This window comes from Rhinopithecus bieti, unplaced genomic scaffold (assembly GCF_001698545.2).
Source record: "Rhinopithecus bieti isolate Rb0 unplaced genomic scaffold, ASM169854v2 scaffold_41913, whole genome shotgun sequence".
Lineage (NCBI taxonomy): Eukaryota > Metazoa > Chordata > Mammalia > Primates > Cercopithecidae > Rhinopithecus > Rhinopithecus bieti.
In genome coordinates, this window is record NW_016818964.1 from 8,147,296 (window position 1) to 8,173,972 (window position 26,677).

Here is a 26,677-nt window from a genome sequence, read left to right on the forward strand (position 1 = left end):
AATCTCCCACAGGCACCTCTTCCCCCTTTCTTGTGGCTGTTAACTGGTTTGTTTTGCCTAAAAGCAAGATGGCAATCTTAATCAAAAAGGGAAGCTAGATTTGTAAAATAACTTAAAAAAACCATTTTTATATAAAGCAGCAAAAACATATCTTCCTCTCTGCAGAAAGAAAAATGTTAACAAGGAAACACAGCGATGTGAACGGACCGTCCGTCAACTCCTGCTCCACTGGATCCTCCACCCAGCTTCACCTGGAGCTACTCCTTAACTTCAGCAGTGCTGTCTGAAGAAGATCCTTTGGCGTCTTCAACGGCTCTTTTACTTTCTTCTTGATTGAGATTTTCATTTTCGGACCTGGTCCCATTAGGGATAGAGTTTTCACCGTTTACAAGCCCGTTTTCTGTGGCCTTTGCTTTGCTGATGGCCTCTCTGATGTTCAAGGCATCCTGCACTCCAGCCTCCTCCTCGAGGTTTCTCAAGACCAGGGGGAGCCTCGAGTCCCCCACGCTGCTCTCCAACAGCCCAAGGTTACTCTCTTCGTATTTGGGAAGCGGAGCCTTTTCCTCCATCTGTTGGCGGTAGAATTCCCGGTTGACAGCTGCACTCTTGACCGCTTTTTCCAAAATCTCTTTCTCACCTAAGCGCAATTTGATGGCCATTTTGCACGAACAGAAAGATCCTGGTTTTCAAGACGGATTTATCTTCCTGGAAAACAAAAAAGAGCAAAATTAATTATAAGAAGTCTAAATCAGCAAAACTATAGAGACAGAGGGCACAACAGTTGTGACTGGGGACATGAGGGAATTTTTTGGGGTGACGGGAGGTTCTAACACTTGACTGGGCAGGTGTCACATGACCACTCACATCAAAATGTACGCTTCAGAAGTGTGCCTTTTATTGTATGTAAATTATATCTCAATGAAACTGTTACAAAACCAGAAAGAAAAGCCTAAATCAAACAGTGCTACCCCATCTGTCAGGGAACTTCACTGATTTAAAACTCATCCTGTCCATCTTGGGCACTGATGTAGCCCCAGGGCAGCACGTGGGTGAATGGCAACAGTGAAGGAACGAATGAATGAGAAAGACGTATTTGAAGTTAGTGACTCAATAGTGAACTTAAAAAACACAAATGAAAATGTTTGTGAAATCATGTGAATTAGAAATTATAAAAAAAAGTATTAAATACTTTAAAAAATGTATCTTCTAATAAACAATGCCTAAATATGATTTTTTTGTTAAACAAATGGAAAATTTCAAATGCAATCATTTTGCTAAACTATTACAGTAGTTTAGAATTAACAAGAAATCTCTCATTAAATATCTCTTTTTTTTTTTGAGACGGAGTCTTGCTCTGTCACTCAGGCTGGCATGCAGTGGCGAGATCTCGGCTCACTGCAACCTCCACCTCCCGGGTTCAAGCGATTCTGCTGCCTCAGCCTCCCAAGTAGCTGGGATTACAAACCATGCCCAACTAATTTTTGTATTTTTAGTAGGGATGCGGTTTCACCAAGTCGGCCAGGCCTGTCTTGAATTTCTGACCTCGTGATCTGCCCCGCTCAGCCTCCCAAAGCGCTGGGATTACAGGCGTGAGCCACCGCACCAAGTCTCATTAAACATCTTAACAACACAACAAAGTTCAAATCCTCATTAATTTAGTCTAATTACCTCGATAGTTGTTTTGTATGTTTTTAAAAGAAGTGAGGCTCTATCTTCAAGAAACGTCCAAAGTTTGACCTCATTGTCCCAGCTAACAGGAAATTCTGAGTTCCCCAAGGTGAAGATTCTATCAATAGCGCTGTCTCCCAGTAAGTGTTCTTTTAGTTCTTCTACAAGAAATACAAATGGCAATGTCAGGAGGAAAACACAGCACTCCTTCTCATTTGAACAAGCAATCCACCTTAGAAAATATTGTTTCCAACAATGTCATTTTCCCACAGTAAAAGCTGTCCCTATGCAATGGGCCAGGACACTCCTAGATTCTCCAAAGTAGAGCAGAGCTGAGTTTTGGGGAGCAACACTAGGTCAGGCCTTCTTCATTTGGAATCCAGATCAAGCCTTGGTAGCACTCCATTTTTCACTGTTTCTGTGAGGGATACTGAGAACCTTTAGACAGTTTCACAAGATACTTTTTAAAGACAATCGACAGCCATGGACCCCTTATTTTGACAACACCCTTTTTGCTAGCCATAAGCTCAGTCACACCAACCCAGTCAAAAAGGACACTTAGGTGAACAATGTAAACTGTGAAAGGAACAAGAGCCACAACAATCCTGTGAGCCCGTAACTGTAAATCTGATTGGCACTTATTCTCGTAGGTGACCTGACCAAGCTATTTAAGCCATTTTTGTAACAAGCCACAAACTGAAGGAAACAAGAGCCTCAATCAAACAGTGCTACCATCAGGAGCACTATGAAAATTGAGTTAATGGACCGGGCGCAGTGGCTCACACCTGTAATCCCAGCACTTCGGGAAGCCAAGGCAGGTGGATCACTTGAGCCCAGGCGTTTGAGACCAACCTGGGCAATGTGGCGAAACCCCATCTCTAGAAAAAATACAAAAATGAGCCAGGTGTGGTGGCACATGCCTGTAGTCCCAGCTACTCAAGAGGCTGAGGTGGTGGATGCCTCGAACCCAGGAGCTGGTGACTGCAGTGGGCACTGCACTCCAGCCTGGGAAACTGAGCGAGACCCGGTCTCAAAAAAAAAAAAAAAAAAAAAAAACTTAGTTAATGAAAAATATGCCCATCTCTCTCACTTGTCAGGAATTTACATAGGAATTACAAATACACACAAGTGAACATCTCAATTATCTCCAAATATATTTAAGAAGAGGAAAGAATTCAGCAACTGCTCTTAGCGTTTTATCTCCCAGCACATTATCTCCAAAACCAAAACAAGCCGATCCTATTCATGCTCAAGAAACAGACCCATGCTTCTTATGCGATTAGGAGACAGTGTCTCTTTCAGAGCAAAATGCCTCACAGCTGTCACTATTTACAATTCAAACTGAAGAACTGCTGCCAGCAAACCAAACTTTTATTAGTATTAGTTAGAGTAATTCAAAGATCCAGCAATTGTCTTGACATGACAAATTGTCTATGACTAGAGAGAAACTAAAGAGAATCAACAGACCTAAAAGGATTCAAGCAGTTTTAAGAAAACAGGCTATCTAATGTTCAAAAAAGAAGTTTATTAACTTGTATTTGTTAGTAAAGATCATGATGAAATTCAGGATTTTTAGTTTTGAGTCTTCATTTTATATTCTTTATATACAACACGGAAGTTCTGTTTTTTTTTAAGCCTTCTTAGTGGTTGAAAGTTCTTTTCAAAGGCCCCCAATATGAAGGTTATTGTTTCCTTCCTTCATCTCCTCCCTCAATCTGCCCAAGTTGCACTCTGCAACGATGGAAGCTGCAGGTGTGCGGCAGAACTTTCTCTCCGCTCATTTTTTAAAAGTGAAACTGGACTCATTTCACATTCCTGGAGAAATAAAGCCTACAAAACGGGGAGTAAGACAATGTAGCATGTGGCCTGCCTGGAGAGCATGAGCTGACCGGGAGCTCCTGCAGCAAGAACCCTCCCGAGCTTTCCTCCAGCACACAGGGCCTGCAAATTATCCCTGCCCCTCATTCTGGCCACCATGGTGTATGCTCACTACAGAGAGTAAAGAGCCCAGTGCCCTCCACCCTCTCCCTGGTTCCTGCTCAAGCTCCTCCCTCTGCTAAAGGTCTTCAGTCATACCCCTCACCTCCTGCTCTACCATGTCCAAACTATCACTGAGCTCCAGGGTTTAACTCAAATGTCTTTCCTCCAGACCCCTAGAGTACTAACACTTTTTTCCATGTACTATGTTATTCTTGAGCCAGTAGGAGCAACGTGGGATGTCCTGCGCATGGGCTCTGGAGTTAACAGAGCTGGGTTCTAAGTCAGGGTCATTACTTGCTTACTGAGCAACCTTGGCCAAGTTACTTATCCTCTGGGTTTTTTGTTTGTTTGTTTTTAGACAGGGTCTTGCTCTGTTGCCCAGGCTGGGGTGCAGTGGCAAGATCACGGCTCACTGCAGCCTCAAGCTCCCAGGCTCAATCAATCCTCCCACTTCCCAAAGTACTGGGATTATAGGCATGAGCCATAGCATCCACCCAACTTTATTCTCTTTTTTTTTCCCCCAGCCGGGTCTTACTCAGCCTTCACCTCCCAGGCTCAAACAATCCTCCTACCTTAGCCTCCCAAGTAGCTGGGACTAGAGGCATGTGCTACCATGCCCAGCTAATACTTATCCTCTACATCAGTAAAATGGGAGCACTTATCAATCAAGGCTGATGGGATTAAAATTCAGCATATACCACATTTAGCATCATACCTAGCACACAGTGAACGCTTCCCAAATTCTAGGAATATCATCACCATCACCTAATTATAAATTTCTTGAGTATATGAACTGCAACATTCAATTTTGTATCCACATACAAGCAAGAAAAGCTCACAGTTAACCCCTTAACTCGTGTTCATTAAATTGAATTGATGAACCATTACCAAAGTACAAAAAGCACCAAAACTCCCACTTGAATGTACATCCAGGCGATAGGGTTGCTTATAAGGAACAATGACTGTATCTCAGTTTGGGTTCTGCAGTTGGTGTGTGAACTGCCTCTCTCTGTTTTGGAACTAGGTTTTTTCTGCCTCCAGCGTGACGTCAAGCCCTCGACTTGTTGCAGCACTGCTCCCTGGATCCAGACATTAAAACCAAAGCCAGTGACCGCTGAGCACAGCAGCTTCCCCTGCATGGGCCACGACTGCTTCCTCTGACCAAGGAAGTGCTTGGGCAGCTTCCATCTAGAACACTTTTTTGTCTGTTCACTCAGTCAAACACTCATTTACTCATTCTTACTCAGTCTGTTCTGCACAGGATTTAAGGCAGTTTACAACAGCAAAACACACACACACACACACACACACACACTTAAAAATGAAACCTCAGGACCAGGAAATTTGTTAAGATACATCTCAGTATGAAAAATAAAAACACAACCATGAGAGGTCAAATGTCAGTATAAGAAACCCCAAATGACTTGTTTAAGCAAATGCAAAAGTAGATGCTCAATACATATACTTAACTCTTTCTGGGCCTGAAATAAGAGGCTGTAGCCAGGAACATTTTGTGTTCTACACAGATTCTGTTTGCAATGTTATTTACTCTAACAGGATGCTTGGCATTAAAATGCTTGCTGGCAATTTCAGATTTAGAATGCAGAGTAGGTTAACAAATAAAGTCCTACGGTCCACGTATGCCACAGCTGACTACACAACATCACAGGATCAACTGATCCTGAACTGCTCTATCTAAGTGAAAAAGACTAGTGCCCTGTGAGTGAAATGAGGCTCTGTCAGGCTACAAATGTAGACTTTTGATATATTTACCTGATCCAAGATGTTTTAAGTTTTCTTCAAATGCAGTTGAGAATTATTTGTGTATTACAAATTAATATTGACAACACATTGAGGACTTAATAAAACATTTCCAGGGTAAAACAAATCAATTTCTTCTTTCTCCAGTATTGCCATCTTGCCTCTTCCCAAAAGTAATGTAGTTTTAATCCACTTTACTTATAATCCGAACCCCTATGCTTTACACTTCCATGATTTAAAAATAAAAAAGTCAACATCTCTTTTTTCCTGAAATGACGTACCTTCAGTCATGCAGAATACTCGGAGAAAAGCCAAAAGCTGAGCAGAGATGGGCGGCTCCGTAAAATGCAACGCAAAAACGCTGGAACTGACAAAAGCAGAAAGCAACATCAGTCACCCTGCTGCTGTTACCCACCTGCTCCAAAGTGAGATCCCTAAAGTCTACAGCATGTGTGGTTGTCCTCAAGGAGAGCCGAGCTGGAAGATTCCAGCTCCTCATCTGAACTGTGAGCACGATTTTCAGCCCTTGCAAAAGGCCACAGGCTGGGACGGATGGAAGTGGACATCCAGAATTGGAGTCCATCCTCGCCAGTTTTTCCTAGAGCCTGACAGCTGTAATCTCAGGTTGCACACAACACATTCAAAACATTAAACATACACATGGTTTTTAAAAAGTGTTCACAATAATTTGAGTTCACACTTTAATCATTAATCAAATATTGACAAGTTCAATAAAAAAAGGTCTGGATAATCCATTTTCATTAAGAATGGTTCCTCCATTCCCTGGAGAACTAATGAATCATAATTCCTGTCTTCTTTATCATTTTATGCCTCAAATGCAAGAAAATCTTAAGGAATTTAACTAGAAATTCTTGAAATCACTGAGGATCATGACTTCATTACAGAAACTAATGGTAGCAAAGAATTAAATGAAACAAATTGATCCAGGCCATTAACCTTTTCAAGGTGAAAGACATGAATGATACGAAAGTACTTATTTAACTTAATGAGGATTTCAGGCCATATCCCTCAGAACTGACTGTGAATGCGCCCAACGACACAATTATGTGTATCTGAAAATGCTGGTAAGTCACCGAGCGTCGCCATGGCTTAAATTTGCTGTGCCACAGGGACAAACGGATTAAGACAAACTACTGGGGAGAAGTTTTATTAACACACCAATTAAACACTATGCAACTGGAAATAGCTCAAGTACTGCAGGAAAGGGCCAACCGATGCTTTTCTACGTACGTGGGGATGCCGGCACGAGCCAAGACCTCGGCCTTCATGGCGTAGAGTCTGTCACTTTTACTCACTCCAAGCTTTATTTTCACTCTGTCGTGTGAGTTATTGTCAAAGAAAAAACCACTGTGGATCACAAACTCTGCATTGGATCGAGTGCCATAAAAAATGTAAATCTGAGGTGCAGTAAAGAAAAAAGAAAAGGGCATTAGACAAACTTGGCATGTATTCTTAACACAGGGCAGGGCAAAGGCTTAGTGCTCATATATTTAATGCTACCTTACATTAATGACACGAAATAGCTGAAAGTATTGATACACCTGTTTGGCATAGGTTGCAAGGGTGACGCTGTGCAATTTTCCCAACTTCCCAAACCGTCTGAGACCAAGCACCCACTTCCATCACCGCGTGGAGAGGCGAAGCCAGGAGAAAGCACCACCAAAGGCCTTACTACTATTCAAAGGACCCCAGGTGCCTGGGGTCATCAGGCCTCTATTATAATCCTCTTCTTTCAAAGGACAACAAGGCTATTTCTGTAAGACTGCATTTTAAAATTCACCAAGTTCTTCCCATCCTTTTAATACAGCAGGGTCTTTTTTGGAACTGTAGAGCAGTATCTGTCAGAAACTTATTTCCAGGTCCTGTGGCAATTAATCCTGCACCTAGCAGGTGGGTTTATAAACTTTTCTAAAGAAGGAACAGATCAGTACTTTGCTAGACAAGTATTTTTTATTTTGTCTCAACTGGAATGTCAATTACGGATGTGAGTTCCATGTCCGTACTGTCTGCTTGGGTGTAGACTGATAGAATGTGGGAATTTATAGACACATATTTTCAAACTCACCCAAAGGCTTACCCCTCCTCCCACCCAAACTACTAGATTAAAAAACCTGAGATTAAAATGAAAGTATAAGACAACAGATTCCCTTGCTTTTGCCCCTTAAATACTCTTATAAAGAAGGTTCTAATCGTAGAAAAAATAAAGGCAACACAGTTTATGAAATTTTAAAAATTGTTTTAGTGTCATAATACACTTTATTTTTAGTTAACAGTGTTATAAATATTTACAAATATTAGGCCAATTGTACCAATAACTGTGTTCAAATACTTTTCTCTGTGGACCCAAAGCACAATGCAAAGCACAACAAGTGAGTGAAGCACGAGTGAATATGTGTACTACGGGTTCAGGTCTCGAGATGCATTCCAGAAAAACAATCCTCAATGTGAATTCTACATTTTTTTTTTCCTAAGTTCCTTTTTTTTTTTTTGAGAGGGAGTCTCGCTCTGTCACCCAGTCTGGAGTGCAGTGGCGCGATCTCAGCTCACTGCAAGCTCCACCTCCCGAGTTCACGCCATTCTCCTGCCTCAGCCTCCCGAGTAGCTGGGACCACAGACGCCGCCACCACACCCGGCTAGTTTTTTGTATTTTTTAGTAGAGACAGGGTTTCACCATGTTAGCCATGATGGTCTCGATCTCCTGACCTCTCGTGATCCGCCCGTCTCGGCCTCCCAAAGTGCTGGGACTACAGGCTTGAGCCACCACGCCCGGCCTCTAAGTTTCTTTTTAAGACTACCAACACAGTGTTAACTTAGTGCCCAATGGCTGGTTCACATTTTGTGAAATGCCACAAGACCCACCTGCTCTCCAGCCCGGAAATCCTGCAGAGCCACACACTCACAGCGGTCATCTTCCAGGTTGTAACCGGTAGTGATCTAGCCCCGGGAGAAGGAAGGAAATGACGGTGAGGCAAACACAGGCACTTAATCATGAACTTGTTTCTGGCAATCAGAGGAGAAAGGGGATCCAAAGGTACTCAAAAGGGTGCATCTGAGTGCTTTGGAAAATGGGGCAAAGAACTGCTTGAGCACTGAGGTTAACTCTAGTTACATCAGAGATGATTATGCAAAATTACACACCTGAAATAAAGTACGGTTGGATAAAGAGACTGTACAGAGTATCACTTGCTGGACTCAACAAAACATAATCGCCTCTGGGCCTCCCTGGCAGCAGTGAGGGCAGTAAGCCCACAGGCCACGCCTCCCACAGGCGCACCTAAGCCTCCTTTCAGTTCACTGATGACCTGCACTACCCTCATTCGTTTGCAAGTATTATCTTTATCTAATTTTGGCCACTAAGAAACCAAAGTGGGTTTTCCATTGGATAAAGAATCAGGGAAAAGAAAAGCTCTATTTCTGAATTATGGATATATGATCTGAATTAAAGAAATGAAAACTTTCAAGCATGCAAAGGCAAAATAAAATAACTTTGTTGTATCTTATTCCCTCTATTTCTGCTGAGAAATATAATGTGAGAGTTTCTAAGTCCATTAGAAATAAATATAGAAAATCCTCGGCCGGGCGCGGTGGCTCAAGCCTGTAATCCCAGCACTTTGGGAGGCCGAGACGGGCGGATCACAAGGTCAGGAGATCGAGACCACCCTGGCTAATACGGTGAAACCCCGTCTCTACTAAAGAATACAAAAAACTAGCCGGGCGACGAGGCAGGCGCCTGTAGTCCCAGCTACTTGGGAGGCGGAGGCAGGAGAATGGCGTAAACCCGGGAGGCGGAGCTTGCAGTGAGCTGAGATCCGGCCACCGCACTCCAGCCTGGGCGACAGAGCCAGACTCCCTCTCAAAAAAAAAAAAAAAAAAGAAAGAAAATCCTCTCACTATACCCCAAAACTGCATCTCCTTCTAAGCTCTCCTATCTTAGTGAAGGTTAGCCAATGTCATGGCCTCAGGACACAAGTTACAAGGAAACCCTCGCATCTCATCTGGTCAGCATTTCATCTAGTAAATACTACCATTTGGATGACTTTCTTCCTCATTCCTCTGCATGGTTACAGTCCTTATTCCTTCTCGCCTAGCTTGTTTTTTGCAAAAACCTTCCAACTTTTGGGACCTAGTCTCAAAATCCAACACTGTCCTTGCGGAGTTGCTAATTGTACGATGTCACTCTCCTGTTCAAAATCTTCCTATGATTCCGCTCTGCCTTCGGAATAAACCCCAAGTTCCTGAGCACGGCCGAATACGGAGGCAGCTCACGCTTCCCTCCAGCTTCAGGAACTGCCACCCACCTGCTGTCCCAGTTCCCTCCGGCCTGACAGTACCTTCTACTCCTGTTGTGGCCTGGCTTCTCGGGGAAGCCCCTCCTCACCCCACCCTCCTGTGCACTCCCACAGCCCAGTCCTTACACCCTCCAGCCCAAGCCACGTCATCTGTGCACCTGTCTCCCTGTCAGTCAGACTTGAAAGCCAGAGCCCCTTGTTGATCTCTGTGTCCCGAGTGCTCAGCACACAGAACCTAAAACCTGAAGTGGCCTTTGAGAATATTCACGTGATGCATGAACCCCCAGGGGAATGGAAAGGGTCCCCAGCTTCTATTAAAAGCTCCTTCTCAGAGTCCTGTCTTTTAGAGCAGCGCCCAATCTCCTAGATTGTCTCTCGATGGTCACTGATTACTTTTTGACCTACTTATTTTATCCTGGAGAATCAAAGACTAACAGCAGCCACAAGCGCTCCTTGCTAATAAGGCATCAACAGCTTGGATTCAAAAGATGACTTTTGAGTCTAGGGAATGGCATTTTGGAATGGAAGGCCATATAACACGAATCTTTAAAACTCAATATCCCAAGAATAAATATGGTTTATTAACCATATGTCTAAGAGTCCTTCAAGGTTCTGATCTGCAAAGACCAATGAGAAATAGGCAGCAATGAGAAATAAATGAAGCCAAGTATTCTAGAACATTTCACTCGCAGAACGTTTTAAACACTTCAATTGAATTAAAATCAACTCCAGGAAGTTCCTGCCCAACACTGGATGTACTTTTCTGACCCCAAAACATCACCTTGACAACAAAGTGGAATGACAAGCTGCCCATATCGTACACTCCCAGGAGGGAATCCAGGCACTCCCAGGGTGCTGGCAGTACAAGTACACAGGGACCTGCCAGCAGCACAAACAGGAGGGAAGTTAGAGGAAGGAAGAGAAAATTGAGGGAGATTGTGGAGAAAGGATTATGGGTGTTTAAGGGTATTTTATAGATTATTTCCCACTCTCGGCAGACGTCAAGCTCCAAGAAATGGCTTAACATGTCCACAGCAACCCTGACAGGCAAACAGGCTGGTTCCTGCCCTGGTCTGCAGTCCTTTCTCAGCAAGGGTCAGAACGTTTGGAGGCTGAGTGTCTAACTTCTTTGTGTGGCACCGCCAAACACTTCCTCTAGGATGGTATCAAAAGTGTGTCTCAATGCAAAGAACTGCAGGCGGAAGCACAGGCCTCGCCTTTCCTTTGCGTGAAGCCAGGTTTCTAGAGGACTCTCTCAGAGCAGAGCCCTCCCAGGGCGGGCTTGCAGAGGGGTCTTCCAAGGCTGTTAGGACCCCACTGCTCAGCAAGGGCCTTCTGGCAGGAGCTCCTGGAACTTACCACCTACGCCCAGAAATCTGCAGCCACTGACCAGCTCTGACTTGAAGCCCAAACTAGGAGGGGAGGGTTTGGGAGGGCCAGGGCTGGTGCAGGGGCAGCCTCCCGATGTCAAGCAAGGACAGGGTCCTTCCACCTCCTCCTTGCCCAGCTCCACGTGCCGCTTCCTGCCTCCCACACAGCCAGCTAACTTCCCTTCTATAAATATTGAGTGTCATCCTATGCCAGGCCCTAACCTAGGCAACTGGAAAATGGCATGAAAAGTCTCAGTCCCTACCCATAGGGACATCTAGTGGGAAAGAGACATAGGTAGAAAAAAAATTTATATATATATGTATATATATAAAAGCACGTGAAACGAAGAATAGTCCCACAGGAGCCTCAAGTGTGCCCAGGGGAGGGGAGCGGGTGGCAGCCTGAGTTTGTTGGCAATGCTGGAGGAGGAACCCAGCAGGGAGTGGAAGCCTCCAGCAGCTTCACGGAGCCCTACTCCCTGAAAGCCACCGCCTGCCTGTGGCACACACCACTCACATCTGTGGCTGGTTTGGTAACTCGACGGCACACTTGGTGCACAGCTGTATTCTATTTTACATATTAAAAGTAACATAGGAGGAGGAGCATGATATACACACACATACATCCCTAAGATGGGAACAGAGGGAAGATCTGTAGATCATTTACATTTTCTTTTCTGTGTTTTTCAAATTTTCTTCAACAAATATATATCATATTGATTTCATGGTGGGAGGGGGATAAAGTAATACAGGGTCATCAAATAAAATTTGGAAAATATTTTAAAAAACAAAGAAAAAACATCACAATCACGTTAACATTTTTGTTTATTTCTTTCTGATCTTTTTTCCTAGGCGTGGGGTTTTCACACTCATTTATTCGCCACTCATGAATTCATTAAAAAAATACCAGGCACCGGGATATAGCAACGAACAAAACAGACCCTCCCCCAAAATCACCCTGCGTTCATGGCTCTTCCATTCTAATGGGAGGCAGGGGGTGAACAAACAATAATTTTTTTTAAAAGGCAGAAACAGAGGATCTGGACAACAGAGGGAAATGCGACAGGACAGGGCAGCAGGGTGGATGAGCTGGAGGCGCAGTCATTCTACACAGGTGCTCAGGGAAGCCACGCTACAGGAGGTCTATGAGCGAGTCCCATAAGTGCCTAAGGAATGGGGGGTCTTAGGCAGAGGTGACAGCAAGAGGGAAGGAATCTGCTGGTGTCTGAGGAATAGCAGGGAACCAGAGGTGAGTCAGACCTGTGTGCACAGAGGGTGTGGGGGGACAGGCTGTTCGGAGAGACTTGTCTGCTATTGTAAAAATGGGCTTTTGAGACTGTAAGACTCATCTAAATCTAAATGTTTTAGATTTTTTTTCGATATACAAACAGCAGGACCTTGAAAAAGAACTTCCCTCCATTGTGCTTGGATTTCCAGCTGCCCTCTCATCCCGCCTGGTAGAGTCGCAGATTCAAATGCAAGCACTGATTATTCCAACATACTCTCTGTAAGGGAACTAACACCACTGTCTATCAGTCACTTAGAAGGGTCCTTCTCATATCAACCGAAAAACCCTCAACAAAGGAAACCTGCTGCTTACATTAAGTTTGAACAAATCATGCAAGATATAAAGATACGTTGTTTCTTCCAGCTTAGTACCATACCTTATAACCCTTTCTACATTTATTTCTCCGAGTGGCTAGGAAATTAGTTCATATTCACCAGAATCTCTAGCCTAGGTGTTCATCCAGCCCCTTACTTTCTTTAGCATTTCCTTGCTGTCACTGGTTTGGAATTACTGTTACTGACTTGATTCTTCTGTTTCTACTACCATAATCAGGTTTTTGGGATACTGTTAGAAGCAGACAGCGTTGCTGGGTTACAAATTCTACCTACTCCCTGAGTGATAGTCAGGGTAGACTGACAATAAGAAGATGATCGTCAGGATAGACGCACACAAAAAAGAAAATCTCTTGTCTTAAAAGGCGAGCCTTGATTTCAAGACTTTATTTTTAAAAAGACATTAACTGTACCACGTATCATATACAACTCTGTAGCGTTAAAATAGAATTTCTCAAATTCTACCCCAGAAAATTTCCCATGAAGTCTTATAATTACAATGGGAAACAGTTCAACAAGAGTGCAGAGTGCAGAATGTCAGGAACATAACCACTGTAAGACAAAGTACCAGCATCCTGAATAAACCTTCTACAGGTTAGCACTGTTTCTGCCAGGACAGTGGCAGGTTAAAAAGTATGTAAGTCATATTAGGGAAAATACAGCATTGGTTGTCATTAATTTATTACTTTTATTTTGAGATAAACTAACCTTTTTTTTTTTTTTTTTTTTAACATTTGGTAGGGGAAAAGGAATTGTTTTAGCTCATTTACATGGAAGCCAAATAAAAATCAATGTGCAGATGAGTGTGTGAGGTGCCAATGGATGGAAGCTTTGCTAGGGACCACGGTGGCCTGGTGGTGGTCTCAACGCCACCAGGTGGGCCATGAGGCTGGGGGTAGGGCACTGCTCACCTTACTACAGAGGCTCCTGTGTTAATTCTTTTTGTTTAGAGTAAAACCAACCATTATTGCTTTAATTTTATTAAAAAGAGCTCTAATAATCAATTGAGTTTGGGAAAAAATGATCTAATTCAAAAAAAGAAAAGAAAATACTACAGTCAGGTATTAAAAGCCATTTGAAGATTTTTTAAATTTCCAGCTTATGATCAATTAAAATACCTCTGAAGAAAAAGAAAACAAAAAATGTAAAATTATATTCATTAATGAAAATAAGTTATAAAACATGCTATTATGTCTTAGTATTTATTACTAATTAAGCATATCTAAAGGCAAAATGTAATTACAAAATGGAACTATTCTTTCCTGTCACAATTTAAATACTTTTAAGATTCAAGAGCATACTTGTTGCTAGACCTTCCCAAATTAGCACTAGGATATTCTGCCTTCAGTGTCTGGCACACACGACGTGTGTTCTGGCCATTCTGGGGAATTCAATGTGAAATAATCATTCACGGCATTTCTTTATTCTATTTATAATACTGCTAATCACAAGGAAAGCTGACAGAGAAAAGATGAACATCAAACCTAATCAAACCAGTATACTAGTATAAAGTATGATATTTCAAAATGATCTGAAATGTATCATATTTCTGCCTACTAATATCAGGACATCTTTATCAGACAACTCTCTCACAGAGCACAGAGCGCTTCACCCATGCTGCTGCCTGGAATCCGAAGAATGTGGAGAAACAGAGCCAGGCTCCTCCTCTTCCCAGCTGTGGGTAACCATAATAATACAATTTCCTCCTCCCCAGGCTTCCCAGGTGTGATGATGCCAGCTGACTCCTGCATTCAAGGGCGAGGAGCCGAAGGCACCAGCCCCTCCTCCCACACCCACAGCAGGAAAGCGAGTAACAAACACAGGTTCATAAACATGGCCAGGGGAAGGGACCGGGGACGAGAAAGAATCAACAGTACAGAACTGGAAACAGTCAGCAAAGAAAAGAAGACACAAAAGGGAAAATGAGAAATATGATTTTTCCCCCAATAAATGAGCATTTTAAAGAGAATAAGTAAAAAGAAACTTTGGTTTAGTCTGTGGTACAATAAGATAAGAAAATGAATGCTGAGGCTGGAATTATGGCTTAGCAAATACATGTAGTTCACTGTGGCTTTTGAAAATGGTGTAAGATTCAAGCTCCCAGTTTTCAGTATTAGTCAATGCAGTAAAAGAAAAATACCAGCTTCTATTTGTGGGCGGTGGGGAGGAGTGGCCGGTTTGGTTTTGTTTACTCCTTTTGAGGGAGGCAGCGGGGGGGCGGGTACGATGGGTAGGTGGAATAACAGCCCCCTCCCAAAGCTTAGCAACAACAGCCTCCCAGATTCAACACAACACAGGAGAAGAGGTCGTTACCAGGCCGTTGGTGTGGTTACACATGTCCCATAAAGGAATCAGAGCCAGGGTCACTCGGGAACCATCCTCTGTGGGAATTTGGTTTTGCCTCGTCATAACAGAAGAGACTGCCCACCTATAACAAGACAAATGGTGATTTAAGGTTGGAACATTTAAAAGCCAATTGCAGTAAGAAATAACATAACCAAAAATTTAGGTTTGACCTCTTACAAACGTACAAAGTCTTTTCCTAAGTAACAAAGGTAATGTCTGGCCCTCATCATCATTTAAAAACAAACCCAGGGTTTTAAAGAGCCAGGGGAAATGCAGGACTGAGTGCTTAAGGGAGACTGTTCCCAAGAGGCAGAGCCGGAAAGAGGGCTTTGCGCAGGGCTCAGGCCCCTTCCCGGGTCTTCATGACTCACAAAACCTACTCCCCGACACCCCCCAACCCAACCCTCTTTTGCCCAAATGCTGACTCTGCACCTATTTTAAGCCTCATTGAAAAGCAAACCATAAAACTCCTTTCTGATCAGAAATCCTCTATGAATTGTAAGAAATGTAAAACGTGACTTTTTTATTACACTGTGCAGTGAATTAAATCTCTCCGTTCAAAAAAAGTCCCCATTTTACACTAACATAGTCTTTTTTAAATAAGAAAAGAAAAATCCATAGGACCACCCTGCACTAATGTTAATCTCAAGTAGCATTTGGCTACCTCAGCTAATCCCCTGCCACGACAGGTTAATGGCAATTTCTACGTGGCTATGAAAATGCCGATACTTATCCAAGCTGCTCGTGATAACTTCTGAAAGATGAGCTCTGTACGGATGCTTTAATGGTCACAGCAGGTCACTTCTCACTGAAGCCTTTCCCTCCCTTCCAGGATCCCACTTCACTTAGAAAGCACCCCCAACACGAAGGCACACCCACAGCCCACACCAACCTGTAGTCTTCGTAAGTGAAAGAATCCTTCAAGGGCAGTTTGTTGGCATGAGGATGGGTCTGGGAATTAGAAGTTTTAGAAAGCAGAGGTGAAAAGAGAAAAAGGGAAAACAGAAATCAGTCAGCGGAATTTCATTATTTAGCTGCCTAACAGATCCTAACAAGAGCCAAATGAAGCAGGCGGCGTCCAGCCGCGCTACAGAGGGATCATCGCGCTGTTATGCTCTCATACATCACTGTCAACTTAATTTGTTGTGCCCAGCAGCCGCCATAAATCTGCTTCTTCATATTTCGATACCAGCACCCACAGACACAGACACCGCGCAAAACACAATTTAAGGTGGACCGACTTTACAAAAGGCAGGCACACCCACGCGATGAGCACTGGATTTAAGCAGAAATGCGAAGCCGCCCAAGCCAGGTCTGTCCTGGCCCCGCTCTGCACCTCATGCCATGATGTACCACACAGGCCTTCTGAGAGGGTTCAAATCCCATGTCAACAAAAGGAACAATTAAAGGCACTCTAATCAGTTGAAAGCTCTTTCATTTCTCTCTGACTTAAGTCATTTGATGGGAATCAACTTGGTGTTTGCACATGAATCACATACATGGCAAATGCGATCAAGCATGGAAAATCAGGAGGAGTGCAGGTTTGTGAGATTATAAAATAAACTTCACAAACACACAGGACAATGACAACAGATCAGCATATTTAAATTTTACTTTTTTCCTGGACAAGAGAATATTTGGTAAAAATACTAAAACTCCACTTTTAAGAGAAATTATATAGATTTCATATTCGCACTTTACCATGTCCCCCACCTTAGGCCTTTCAAGCACTTAAAAACTTTGTCTCAATTAAGAAATTAAAAGCTGTAACAGTGTAATTTTAATCTTCAGTTTCAATTACAGTCTGATAGACAGATTGCAGTAAGTGATCAAACGAACAAATGGTTATTTCTGAGATACAAATGAAATCCTGCTGAAGTCGGGTCTCTACACCACTGTTAATGCAGGAAGCTCCATGTAGCCTGCAGTTTTCACTCCTGACGCATTGGCATCACAAGTGCACTGTAATTTATCATCGCTCACTGTAATGTACTCGTTGGCACCCTACGCAGGACAGTAGGGGATGAGGTAAAAGTAGCTAAAACTGTAAATCAATTAGAAAACAAAAGCTTGTGCTCAGTGCACAATTTTAGGCAAATTATGTATTACAAAAGGCTGCCAATTGGGTGTTAGCTCCCAGGTGCCCGTCTCTCCCCCTTGAGTCTTTTAGCCCAGTTTTAACCCTTTAGAAGAAATGTCAAAATATAAAAATATATTCACATAATTTTTTTTTTTGAGACGGAGTCTCGCGCTCTGTTGCCCAGACTGGAATGCAGTGGCGCGATCTCAGCTCACTGCAACCTCAGCCTCCTGGGTTCAATGGATTCTCCTGCCTCAGCCTCCCGAGTAGCTGGAACTATAGGCATGTGCCACCATGCCCAGCTAATTTTGTGTGTGTGTGTGTGTTTTTAGTAAAGACGAGGTTTCACCATATTGGTCAAGCTGCTCTCGAACTCCTGACCTCGTGATCCTCCCGCCTTGGCATTCTAAAGAGCTGAGATTACAGGCATGAGCCACCACGCCCAGCCGGCTATTCACATAATTTTTAAAATGTGTTCTGTGATAAAAATGAAATTAATACAGGCATATTGTAAGTCAACATATAAAATAACATACTGTCCAGGGGCATTTTCTAGCTGATACAGGAAGATGGGGAAATCCTATGGGGGGAGGGGGCTGGGAGGATCACCAATTTGGTGAAGACAGGTGAGAATCCTACAGGATTGAAGCTTCTCACTCCCTTTTCTTTGTAACAGATGAAATGCAAGGTTATGTTCTAAGAGTCCTAAAAATGTTTTCAATTTAATTATTAAACTTAACCATATCAGTGTTCAGGTCTTTCCTTACTAAAGTACAAATTGGTACATAAGAACTACCCTTCCCCAAAAAACTAACTTGATCACAAGAAATACCACAAAAAACTTCAAAAGTGTAAAGAAAAGGAATTCCATTGCTAAAATTTCCTTTCACTTACAATAAAATGAAACTTCGCATTACCCGATCAACTGGGAACTTTGCACATCCTGCCTGTTTTCATACTCTAGGAAATGGGAAAGTGTTGTTTTTGTTATTTTTACATATTTTAATTCATTTAAACTGTAGAATTAAACTGGAGGAAATTAGTAAGTTCCATTGCTAAATCTCTATGTCTAAAAATCTGAAACCTGCACTAAGAAGTTTGACTTATGAAACAGCAGAAAAGACGACAATATTCAAAACTGGAATGCTAAATCTCGAAATGCTAAATCTAAAAATAACTTGAAGTGTCTTCTAACTCTCAAATATCTTTAAGAAGCCTTGGACCCTACACAACTATCCAAACATGGGTGATCTCTGTCAAGAGACAGAAAATTAACTCTTCAAAATGTTTCTCTCCCTGCTATTCATACACATTTCTTACCCAATATATAAGCCCATGCTCACAGTCAGGATGAAATCATTAAAAAAAAAAAAAAAAAAAAAACTCAAGGAAAAATGTGTCAATGCATTCTTCAGTTAATTCTGAAGATCATTTTGGCTGCATAGTTACATAATATTTGCAGAATCTGTTAGAAATAGTTGTTCTTATCTTCTTAAGAAATAGGGTGTACACAGTGTACATAATTCTGGTTAAAAAAAAGATTCTGCCACTGACACATGCACTTAACAGTGACACTGAAGCAAAATGTGACACTAAGGGAGAAAGGAAATAACTTTCCACAGAGCTCTCACTACTGTGACACTACCGCCACCTACTGGCATCTTGAGAGAGTAGATTACAGTCACAGAGTTCTTGGCATTTCCCAGGGCAAGGCCTTTAAAGCAACTTACTGTAAACCAAAACTGGGCTTATCAAAAACAGCTACTACTTCAGCTTTACCCAAGTAAAATTTGGTTTCTAAAAGAAAATTTCTGCTACCTCTAAAACTATTAGTTTTATAAGACTATTATAAAACTAATAGTTTTATAAGAACCTTGAGACATTCAAATATCAAAAATATTCATATTAAAAAATATTTAATTTTGAAAATAAATGCTTTTACTTATTCTGAAGAAGTGAACAAGGATAAGACAAATGTCCATCCCAAATAATTTTCATTTAAGCTCAGACAATGACTGTATTAAAAAAAAAAAAAAAAAAAAAACTTTTCCCTGTTAAAGACCAAGTTAAAACACATCTTCCAAAAATTCTTAATCTGAAATTACTGGAAAGTTCCTAAAATATCCTTAGATGAAAATATTTAAGCTTATACGTTATACAGAGGATAACTGAGCCTCACTTGCTGAAGCAAAGTGGTGCTTATATAGGTTTTGTTGATCACAATAGCCTTTTCAATAGAAGATATTCCTAGCTTGCACTTTAAAAATAAAAACGTAGAATTAAAACAGAAAACATACTCTCTGCAGCCAATTGGTTTTAGCTTCCAAACCAATTGTAACTGCAGATTCCAAGACCTAGACACACATGGGATGCATGAGGAGGGTCCCTGAGAAGCTTCTGCCTGCCACTGTCAGAAAGAGGACAGTGAGAGGGCCTCTCAGGCACGGGGCTCAACAGCAGCAGACGACGGGGTCTCATGAAGCGGTACCTCCCCTCAGCCCACACCTCCCAATAAATACAGGCGGAGAAACTAGCCATGGATTTTCTCCAGATTTTTTAAGTGATTAGTATTTTTGCTTTCTTGAGCACAAAATAAATACATGAAGATGGGGAAATGAACCATTGCCGTGGCTCATAATCAGGCCTGAAGCACTACAGAGCCAGGCAACCCAGGGACGCACTCTTCCCCTTCCCTCTTCCAGCAAAAGGAGGCATTCCATGTGAGACACAGTAATATTGTACCGAGTACAAAATAATCACTATGTTTGGGAAAGATTAATACCTAAAATTGTTTGTTTGGCTTCAATAAAAAAGAGCAATATTGCTAAATATGTAAGTATGACATTTTGAAGAATTTACCATATTGCATGGGTCTGGTAGCTATGCTTAAGGAAATTAAAAACCACTACAGTCAGCATATTTGATCCTTATTAAAGTTCTGTCTTGAACTATCACTCACATAAAACAAAAATAAACCAAGAAGAAATTTAAATAAAACCTATGGATTATAAGTGTTTGAAGATGAAAAAATGAACAATATTCTGGCTTTAAAAAATTGATTTAGCATGCAGCTTCTCTTTATAGTCCCTTGATAAAATGAAATCTCCCTAACAAACACTTAATAAAACCTGTCAATATCTCTGGAAAGAAAATGACACAAATGCATTAAGTATTAAATACCCTTGGAAAAGTCACATATTCCATGAATTTTGATGTACTATCTTGACATTAATGTAAAACCTTGATATTTATAATTGACAGATATTTAATAAAGTATAAAAGAAGATGGCTGCTGCGCGGCATGCAAATGTTCCAGGGTGATCAGAAATGAGAGATACAGACATGCACTTAAACTAAACAAACAGTTAATATGTGTTACACAAATCAGCGGCAGGCTTATTTTAAGCTCATACAACAAACCTTTGTGGAGAACCAAAATAAGCAGAATTCATTATTATGTGAATCCCTAATTCAGAAACATCTAGTACATGAAACAGCTTTGAAACATTAACAGCTCTGCACAGGAACAAAATACATTTGAGTTAAGACTTTTCTGTTTTTCATGTTTTTTAAACATTTAACAATAAGCATTTTTAAAATAAAATAAAGGTAAGTATTTCCATAAATACATGGAGAGGAAGTTCCTAAAACAATTCTCAAAAGACCATATTTAACCTAAAGATAGATTCAAGGCCGGGCGCGGTGGCTCAAGCCTGTAATCCCAGCACTTTGGGAGGCCGAGACGGGCGGATCACGAGGTCAGGAGATCGAGACCATCCTGGCTAACATGGTGAAACCCCATCTCTACTAAAAAATACAAAACTAGCCGGGCGAGGTGGCGGGCGCCTGTAGTCCCAGCTACTCGGGAGGCTGAGGCAGGAGAATGGCATAAACCCGGGAGGCAGAGCTTGAAGTGGGCTGAGGCCCGTCCTCTGCACTCCAGCCTGGGCGACAGAGCGAGACTCCGTCTCGAAGAAAAAAAAAAAAAAAAAAAGATGGATTCAAAATGCTCTGAAGAAAAAAAATATATATTAGAACACACAAGTGCCCTCTAGGACACAAACATTTCTCAAAATCAGATATTTACTTTTCTAAAGAATATTCTTCTCTACCTAGACTATTTTTAAAGAAAAACAAGTTGAATATATTAATCACCTTCAATGAGGCATTTAACTATACAAAAAGGAAAGTTGCTCATAGAAATGACTCTTCTAAATACTGTATGTTAAAGAATTTACATCCTGCCATAATGCATAATTATTAATTTCAAAATATATTTATGGACGAGTTCAGTGACTGCCCTGTTTGATGACTATAGTATCAGAAATGACAAAATATAATTTAGAAGTTGTACCTAGCTTGTTCTGATAAAAAACCATAATATCGTGCAATTAAATTTTTCTGACTAAAATCCAGCTGGATCGTGTTTTGCTTTACTCCTTAAGCATATATTAAAAGAGATAGTCAGGGGCTAATTAGCCAGGAACAGACATACCTAACTCCAGGAATGGTTTCATTTTCCTTCCTTCTGCAAGAATGAGGTCAGTCACAAACTCTCACATTTGGCCTTTTGGAGTAGATGCAATTTTGTAAGTTTCAGAAACGTGACCCTATGTCACATAACCAAGAGATCTCTGGTCTGACAAATTCCTGAGCAAGACAACCTGTGGCATCCTCCCTAGGCCCACTGTGGATCCATGGCCTTGGCAAACACACGTGCTTTGTAAAAATTAAGGAGAAAGAGGAGGTGCAAAAGACAGCTCCATCGGCCCATCCTACAGGCCTATTGAGACCCCCTTCCTTTTCAAAGCAATACTTCACCAATCAGAGAGGGAATGGGACCAGAGAGAAAGAAGAGGGACATCCCCAGAAGGAAGCAGACTGAGGAGAAATGGGGGAACAGAAACAAAAGGAAGAAAGCTGAATACTGGAAAGATGGAAAAGATGGCAGGCAGGAGAAAATTTTACACTAAATACCTTGAGGTTTCCCCTTTCTACCCCCAAATGAAGCCTCACAAACAGAATGCAAGAGAGCGAGTTTCTAGGAGGCTGATCAACCCGTCTGCTGGTATTTTATTTTCTAAGTGGATATAATACAGTTTAACAGAATGACAAATTACAAAGTATCTCCTGAATCGAAAATTTAGTTTTGATGACCATAAATCAGAATCAAAACATGATTCACATGTTTAGCTCTATCAATTTTAAGACGTTTATTTTAAGCATAGATTATATCCAACTCTTCAGGGAATTTTCATCATAAAGTTCTTTGAATTCACTCAATATGATGAAATAAAATTCAAATACATTAAGATTTTCTGCCTTTTGCTTATATATAATTTTCTATGACAAATCTGTATTACCTTATAATTTAAAAAATTTAAATTAAGAAAATGAAATTAGTGGAGAAATAACAGTGTTCAATAAATTTATAAAATTACCTTACGATGGAAGAACTTTTTCTCCCATTGGAAGACACTGAATCTATAATCTACATCCAGTTAAATTTAATCAAAATTTGTTGAAACGTTGCAAAAGATGTATCTGTTTAAAAACCTTATTGGCTACCATTTGTATACTCTATGATGGGCAACCAATTATGAACCAAATTTAGTCACAATCAACATTTTTGATTGTCAATTATTCACTCAACAAATATTTATTGACTTAGAAAAAAGTTGAAGACGGGTTAAGACTAGAAATTCATTCATTCAACACGTATTTTATTTTCTGAGCGCCTCGGAAGTGGAAGGCACTGTACATCACTGATACCATTAGGGGGTACTGCCTAGCAGTGAAGACAAATAAGTGACCAAAACACCACAAAAGGACGGTACACAAGGTCATGCAAATCCCTCTTCTTCCGGGCCACCTTCTCCAATCTCCAGGTCCCTGTTGATCTTCCTGCCCTGTTCCTGCCTTTTCCATGTGGGCCGCAGTCTGCCCTTCACAACTGCATGCGCTGTGGCCATTTGATTAGCATCTCTTCCCCCGCAGTCCCTACAGGCAGGCTCAGCAAGGCAGGGACCATGTCTTCTCTGACCACCTGTGAGTCCCCAGTGCCTTGCTCAGTGCCTCATTCAAAGCATTCCTCTTCTTTTTTAAAATTTTAAAATTTATTTTTATTTTTAACTACACCTGCTGGAATGGGACAAAAAAATCTTCTTTCTCCAAGTGAGAAGATACACTTCTGCTGTTTTTCCTGGGACAGCGGAGGAGGGCTGTGACTCCAAAGGTGCTAAGAGGCTGCACCAGGGACTGGCAACCCCAGGGGAATCTGATCTCCACATTCCTCTTCGGAAAGCTCCAGCCCATGCGGGCACCCCTGCCACACCAAGGCAGTGACCACAGGCTTCAAAAAACACAGCTTTCCACATCCTTCTGTCCTGTTTCCTCTCTTACAAACAGAGTATTTTTCTACCATCTAGGGGTCAGAGAATCTTCTCATTTTTTCCCCCAAATCTCTCTTTAAACACATTTGAGAAAGCTCTATTCTAAGAATCCAAAGAGAAACAACATAGATCAAGCCCACCAGTCCTCCGTACCAAATGGTCACCAAATCTCCCCCCAACCCCAACTCACCCCAAGCATGTAGCACACACCCTTTGAAGAGGTGAGGCTAGGCACCTGCCAGGTCATCGCAGCATGCTGCCCAACCCACTTGTGCTGCCATTTCCTCATTGGAAAAGCTACTGCTGTCTTCTTTAAAGATAGTAAATCTTTCGTTTTTTTGCCTTTTGACACTACCTGTCTCCCCACCCCCACCCCCAACATCTCAATCTGCTGATTGACTTAAGGACTCTAAATCATGATTAAGCCTCATTCTCTGGTCTGCAAAAAGTCAACTCCACCAAGCGATCAATGCTTATTCAAAAGGTATATATACCTGCAACTCCTCCATCTTATTAAAGAAACTAGAAATAAACAGAACGGCAAAAATCGTTATTATTTTACAAGCAGGCTAGAAGGTATCAAAAGAGCAGGCTAGAATTATGTATTATCATCAGTTTCATAATATATTGTTTTAGTTTCAATTTCAGCAATTTTGGGTTTTAATAATTCAGGATAACTACCGTGGACTCTGTTTAAATGAGTCAATCTAGCATGATCAGAGTAATCAGTCATTTACAAGAGAAGAACATTAGGACCACCATAATGAAACCAATTTCCTTTATAAGGTAACTGACATTCAGAGCATGTAGATAAACTCCTGTCCTAGAAAGGCATGACCTCGGCTTGGTATATAAGAAGCTCTCTGTCATCTCCATGGGAAAGAGTGGGAGAGGGAGACAGACACTAGCAGTCACCATTTGCTGAGCGCTCTGTGCCAGGCACTCTATCGAGAACTCTATGTACATATAATTTATTCACCTCAATTCCTATGAAATGGCACTTATTAGCCTCATTCTACAGATGAGGAAACTCAGGGACAGAGACATTAAAAGCATACCCAAGTTTACCCAGTTAATAAATGATGAAGCTAGGTAACAACCCAGACACAAGTTTTCTGGAGTTTACTTCAAGGCAAAGGATATCTAGTTGTCCTACTTTTATAAATAGAGTCTTATAAAGTCAATATATTTTTGCTTGGTGAAATTCCAGAAAAATGCTTAGTAAATACTGTTCTCATTTAAAATTCACCATAGAGGTATTATAAGAGGCATTATGAAGTTTAAAGGCAGGCAACATTAGCAAAACTAAGACAGTGAGTCTATTATTTCCCACACCATCAGAAAGAATACCATGTTTGGCTGAAAGTCTTCAGTCATAAAATCTCAGTCCTGGATGGTAACTTAGATTATCTGGCCTAATTCTTTTTTTTTTTTTTTTTTTTGAGACGGAGTCTCGCTGTGTGGCCCAGGCTGGAGTGCAGTGGTCGGATCTCAGCTCACTGCAAGCTCCGCCTCCCGGGTTCACGCCATTCACCTGCCTCAGCCTCCCGAGTAGCGGGGACTACAGGCACCCGCTGCCTCGCCTGGCTAGTTTTTTTGTATTTTTTTAGTAGAGACGGGGTTTCACCGTGTTAGCCAGGATGGTCTCGATCTCCTGACCTCATGATCCGCACGTCTCGGCCTCCCAAAGTGCTGGGATTACAGGCTTGAGCCACCGCGCCGGGCCTATCTGGCCTAATTCTGTTCACCATGCACATGAAGAAGTTTTGTCCAGAAAACACATATATAAAATACATGTATGAGAGAGGTCATATTTGGCATTTTCTTCACTAGAATGATGCCACATCGATGTCCCAACAATTTCCAATATTCCATCATCTGGAATTCCTATCATTTTTATGATAACTCTTAATAGCCTCAAAGACACTCCACAGCTTTGCCAATCATTAAACCAGTATATCAAGTTATTATACTAGCGTTATCTTTTTGGCTATTTTCAACTCTCCTTATTGTCACGTTGCCAGGGAAATGAACTTTGGCCCCTTAAACATTCTGCCTTTAAGCCTAAAGGAAGTTGAGTAGTCTATGAGGAGCTCACGAGGAATGAGCTCTAGGGGTACACCACAGAATCTGAGAACCCATCTCTGTAAACTGTTGGGGTTCTAAAAAAGACAAGCCAAATCCTGATGTAGTAAGTCAATCCCACTGATTTAGGAGGACTGCCGCAATTGACTGAGCCTGAGACAGCCACATTCTCAAGAGCACCATCTAAACCCATACATCACATACACTGCCTTGTCACCAGCTGCCAGGAGTTTACTTAAGTAAATTTCACTGATAACAAAATCTAAGGTAAAGGTCCCGCTGTACCATACCTGGCTGCTGGTCACAAAGGAGTGGAGTGGGGAGTGGGGAGTGAGGATGCAGGGAAGAAAACACAGCTCAAAACCCCCTCCCCCATCAAAGGCTCAGTGTGTGACTCTGCGGAGCCCCACGGCCCCCCAGGCTCCTGGGGACAGAGGGTCTGTGGACACCAGCAAGTCGCAGTTGCGCTGGCTCCGCTCCTCCACCTCAGGAAGCTCGGTTACCTGAGGGAAGCAGTTTACAGTTATTCATATTTCCTCCTTTCTCTATTCCCCATGCTCGAAGAGTGTTCAAAGGTACCAATCAAAGAGAAAATCTGCTACACTGTCCCTGGGTTGCTCTAGATAGAGCCAAATTACTGTTCTCACCTACAGCGGAGAGGTGTAAAGGTCTTTCAGATGGAAGTAACAGAACTTCTTTGTTTATAATATACAGTCACTGAGTAAGAGCTATAGCTCTCAAAATCTAAGTAACCTTTTTTCATATCCTCTGAGAAGGGAACCTTCAAACATATTACCCTGAAATTTGACAAATAAAACAAATATTTTAACATTACTAGTAAAATGTCCCATTAAAACTGCAACGAACTGAATTATAGGATTACAATTTATTAGAGTCAAAATAGAATGGTATTATAACAAGTCAAAACACTTGAATAACCAAATGTAATTTAAAATCTCCATACCTTTGGGTAGAGTACCTGAGAGGTTTGTTATTAAGCGAAACTATTTCATATTATCTTCAGTTGATTTTTTAAAATTGCCTTTCTCATTTCACTAGGAGTCC

At 41.6% G+C, this 26,677-nt stretch overlaps 1 protein-coding gene across 1 annotated transcript in view; it reads right to left on the reverse strand.

The window, feature by feature from the left end:
- SETD3 (SET domain containing 3, actin N3(tau)-histidine methyltransferase) overlaps positions 1 to 26,677 on the reverse strand; it is an 89,897-nt gene that overhangs the window by 1,023 nt on the left and 62,197 nt on the right. The window contains 9 exon segments of the mRNA XM_017857904.1: positions 17 to 664; positions 667 to 687; positions 690 to 705; positions 1,669 to 1,829; positions 5,691 to 5,776; positions 6,661 to 6,827; positions 8,290 to 8,364; positions 15,023 to 15,137; positions 15,948 to 16,006. Coding sequence (XP_017713393.1) covers positions 258 to 664; positions 667 to 687; positions 690 to 705; positions 1,669 to 1,829; positions 5,691 to 5,776; positions 6,661 to 6,827; positions 8,290 to 8,364; positions 15,023 to 15,137; positions 15,948 to 16,006 — 1,107 coding nt within the window. The 3' untranslated portion in view covers positions 17 to 257.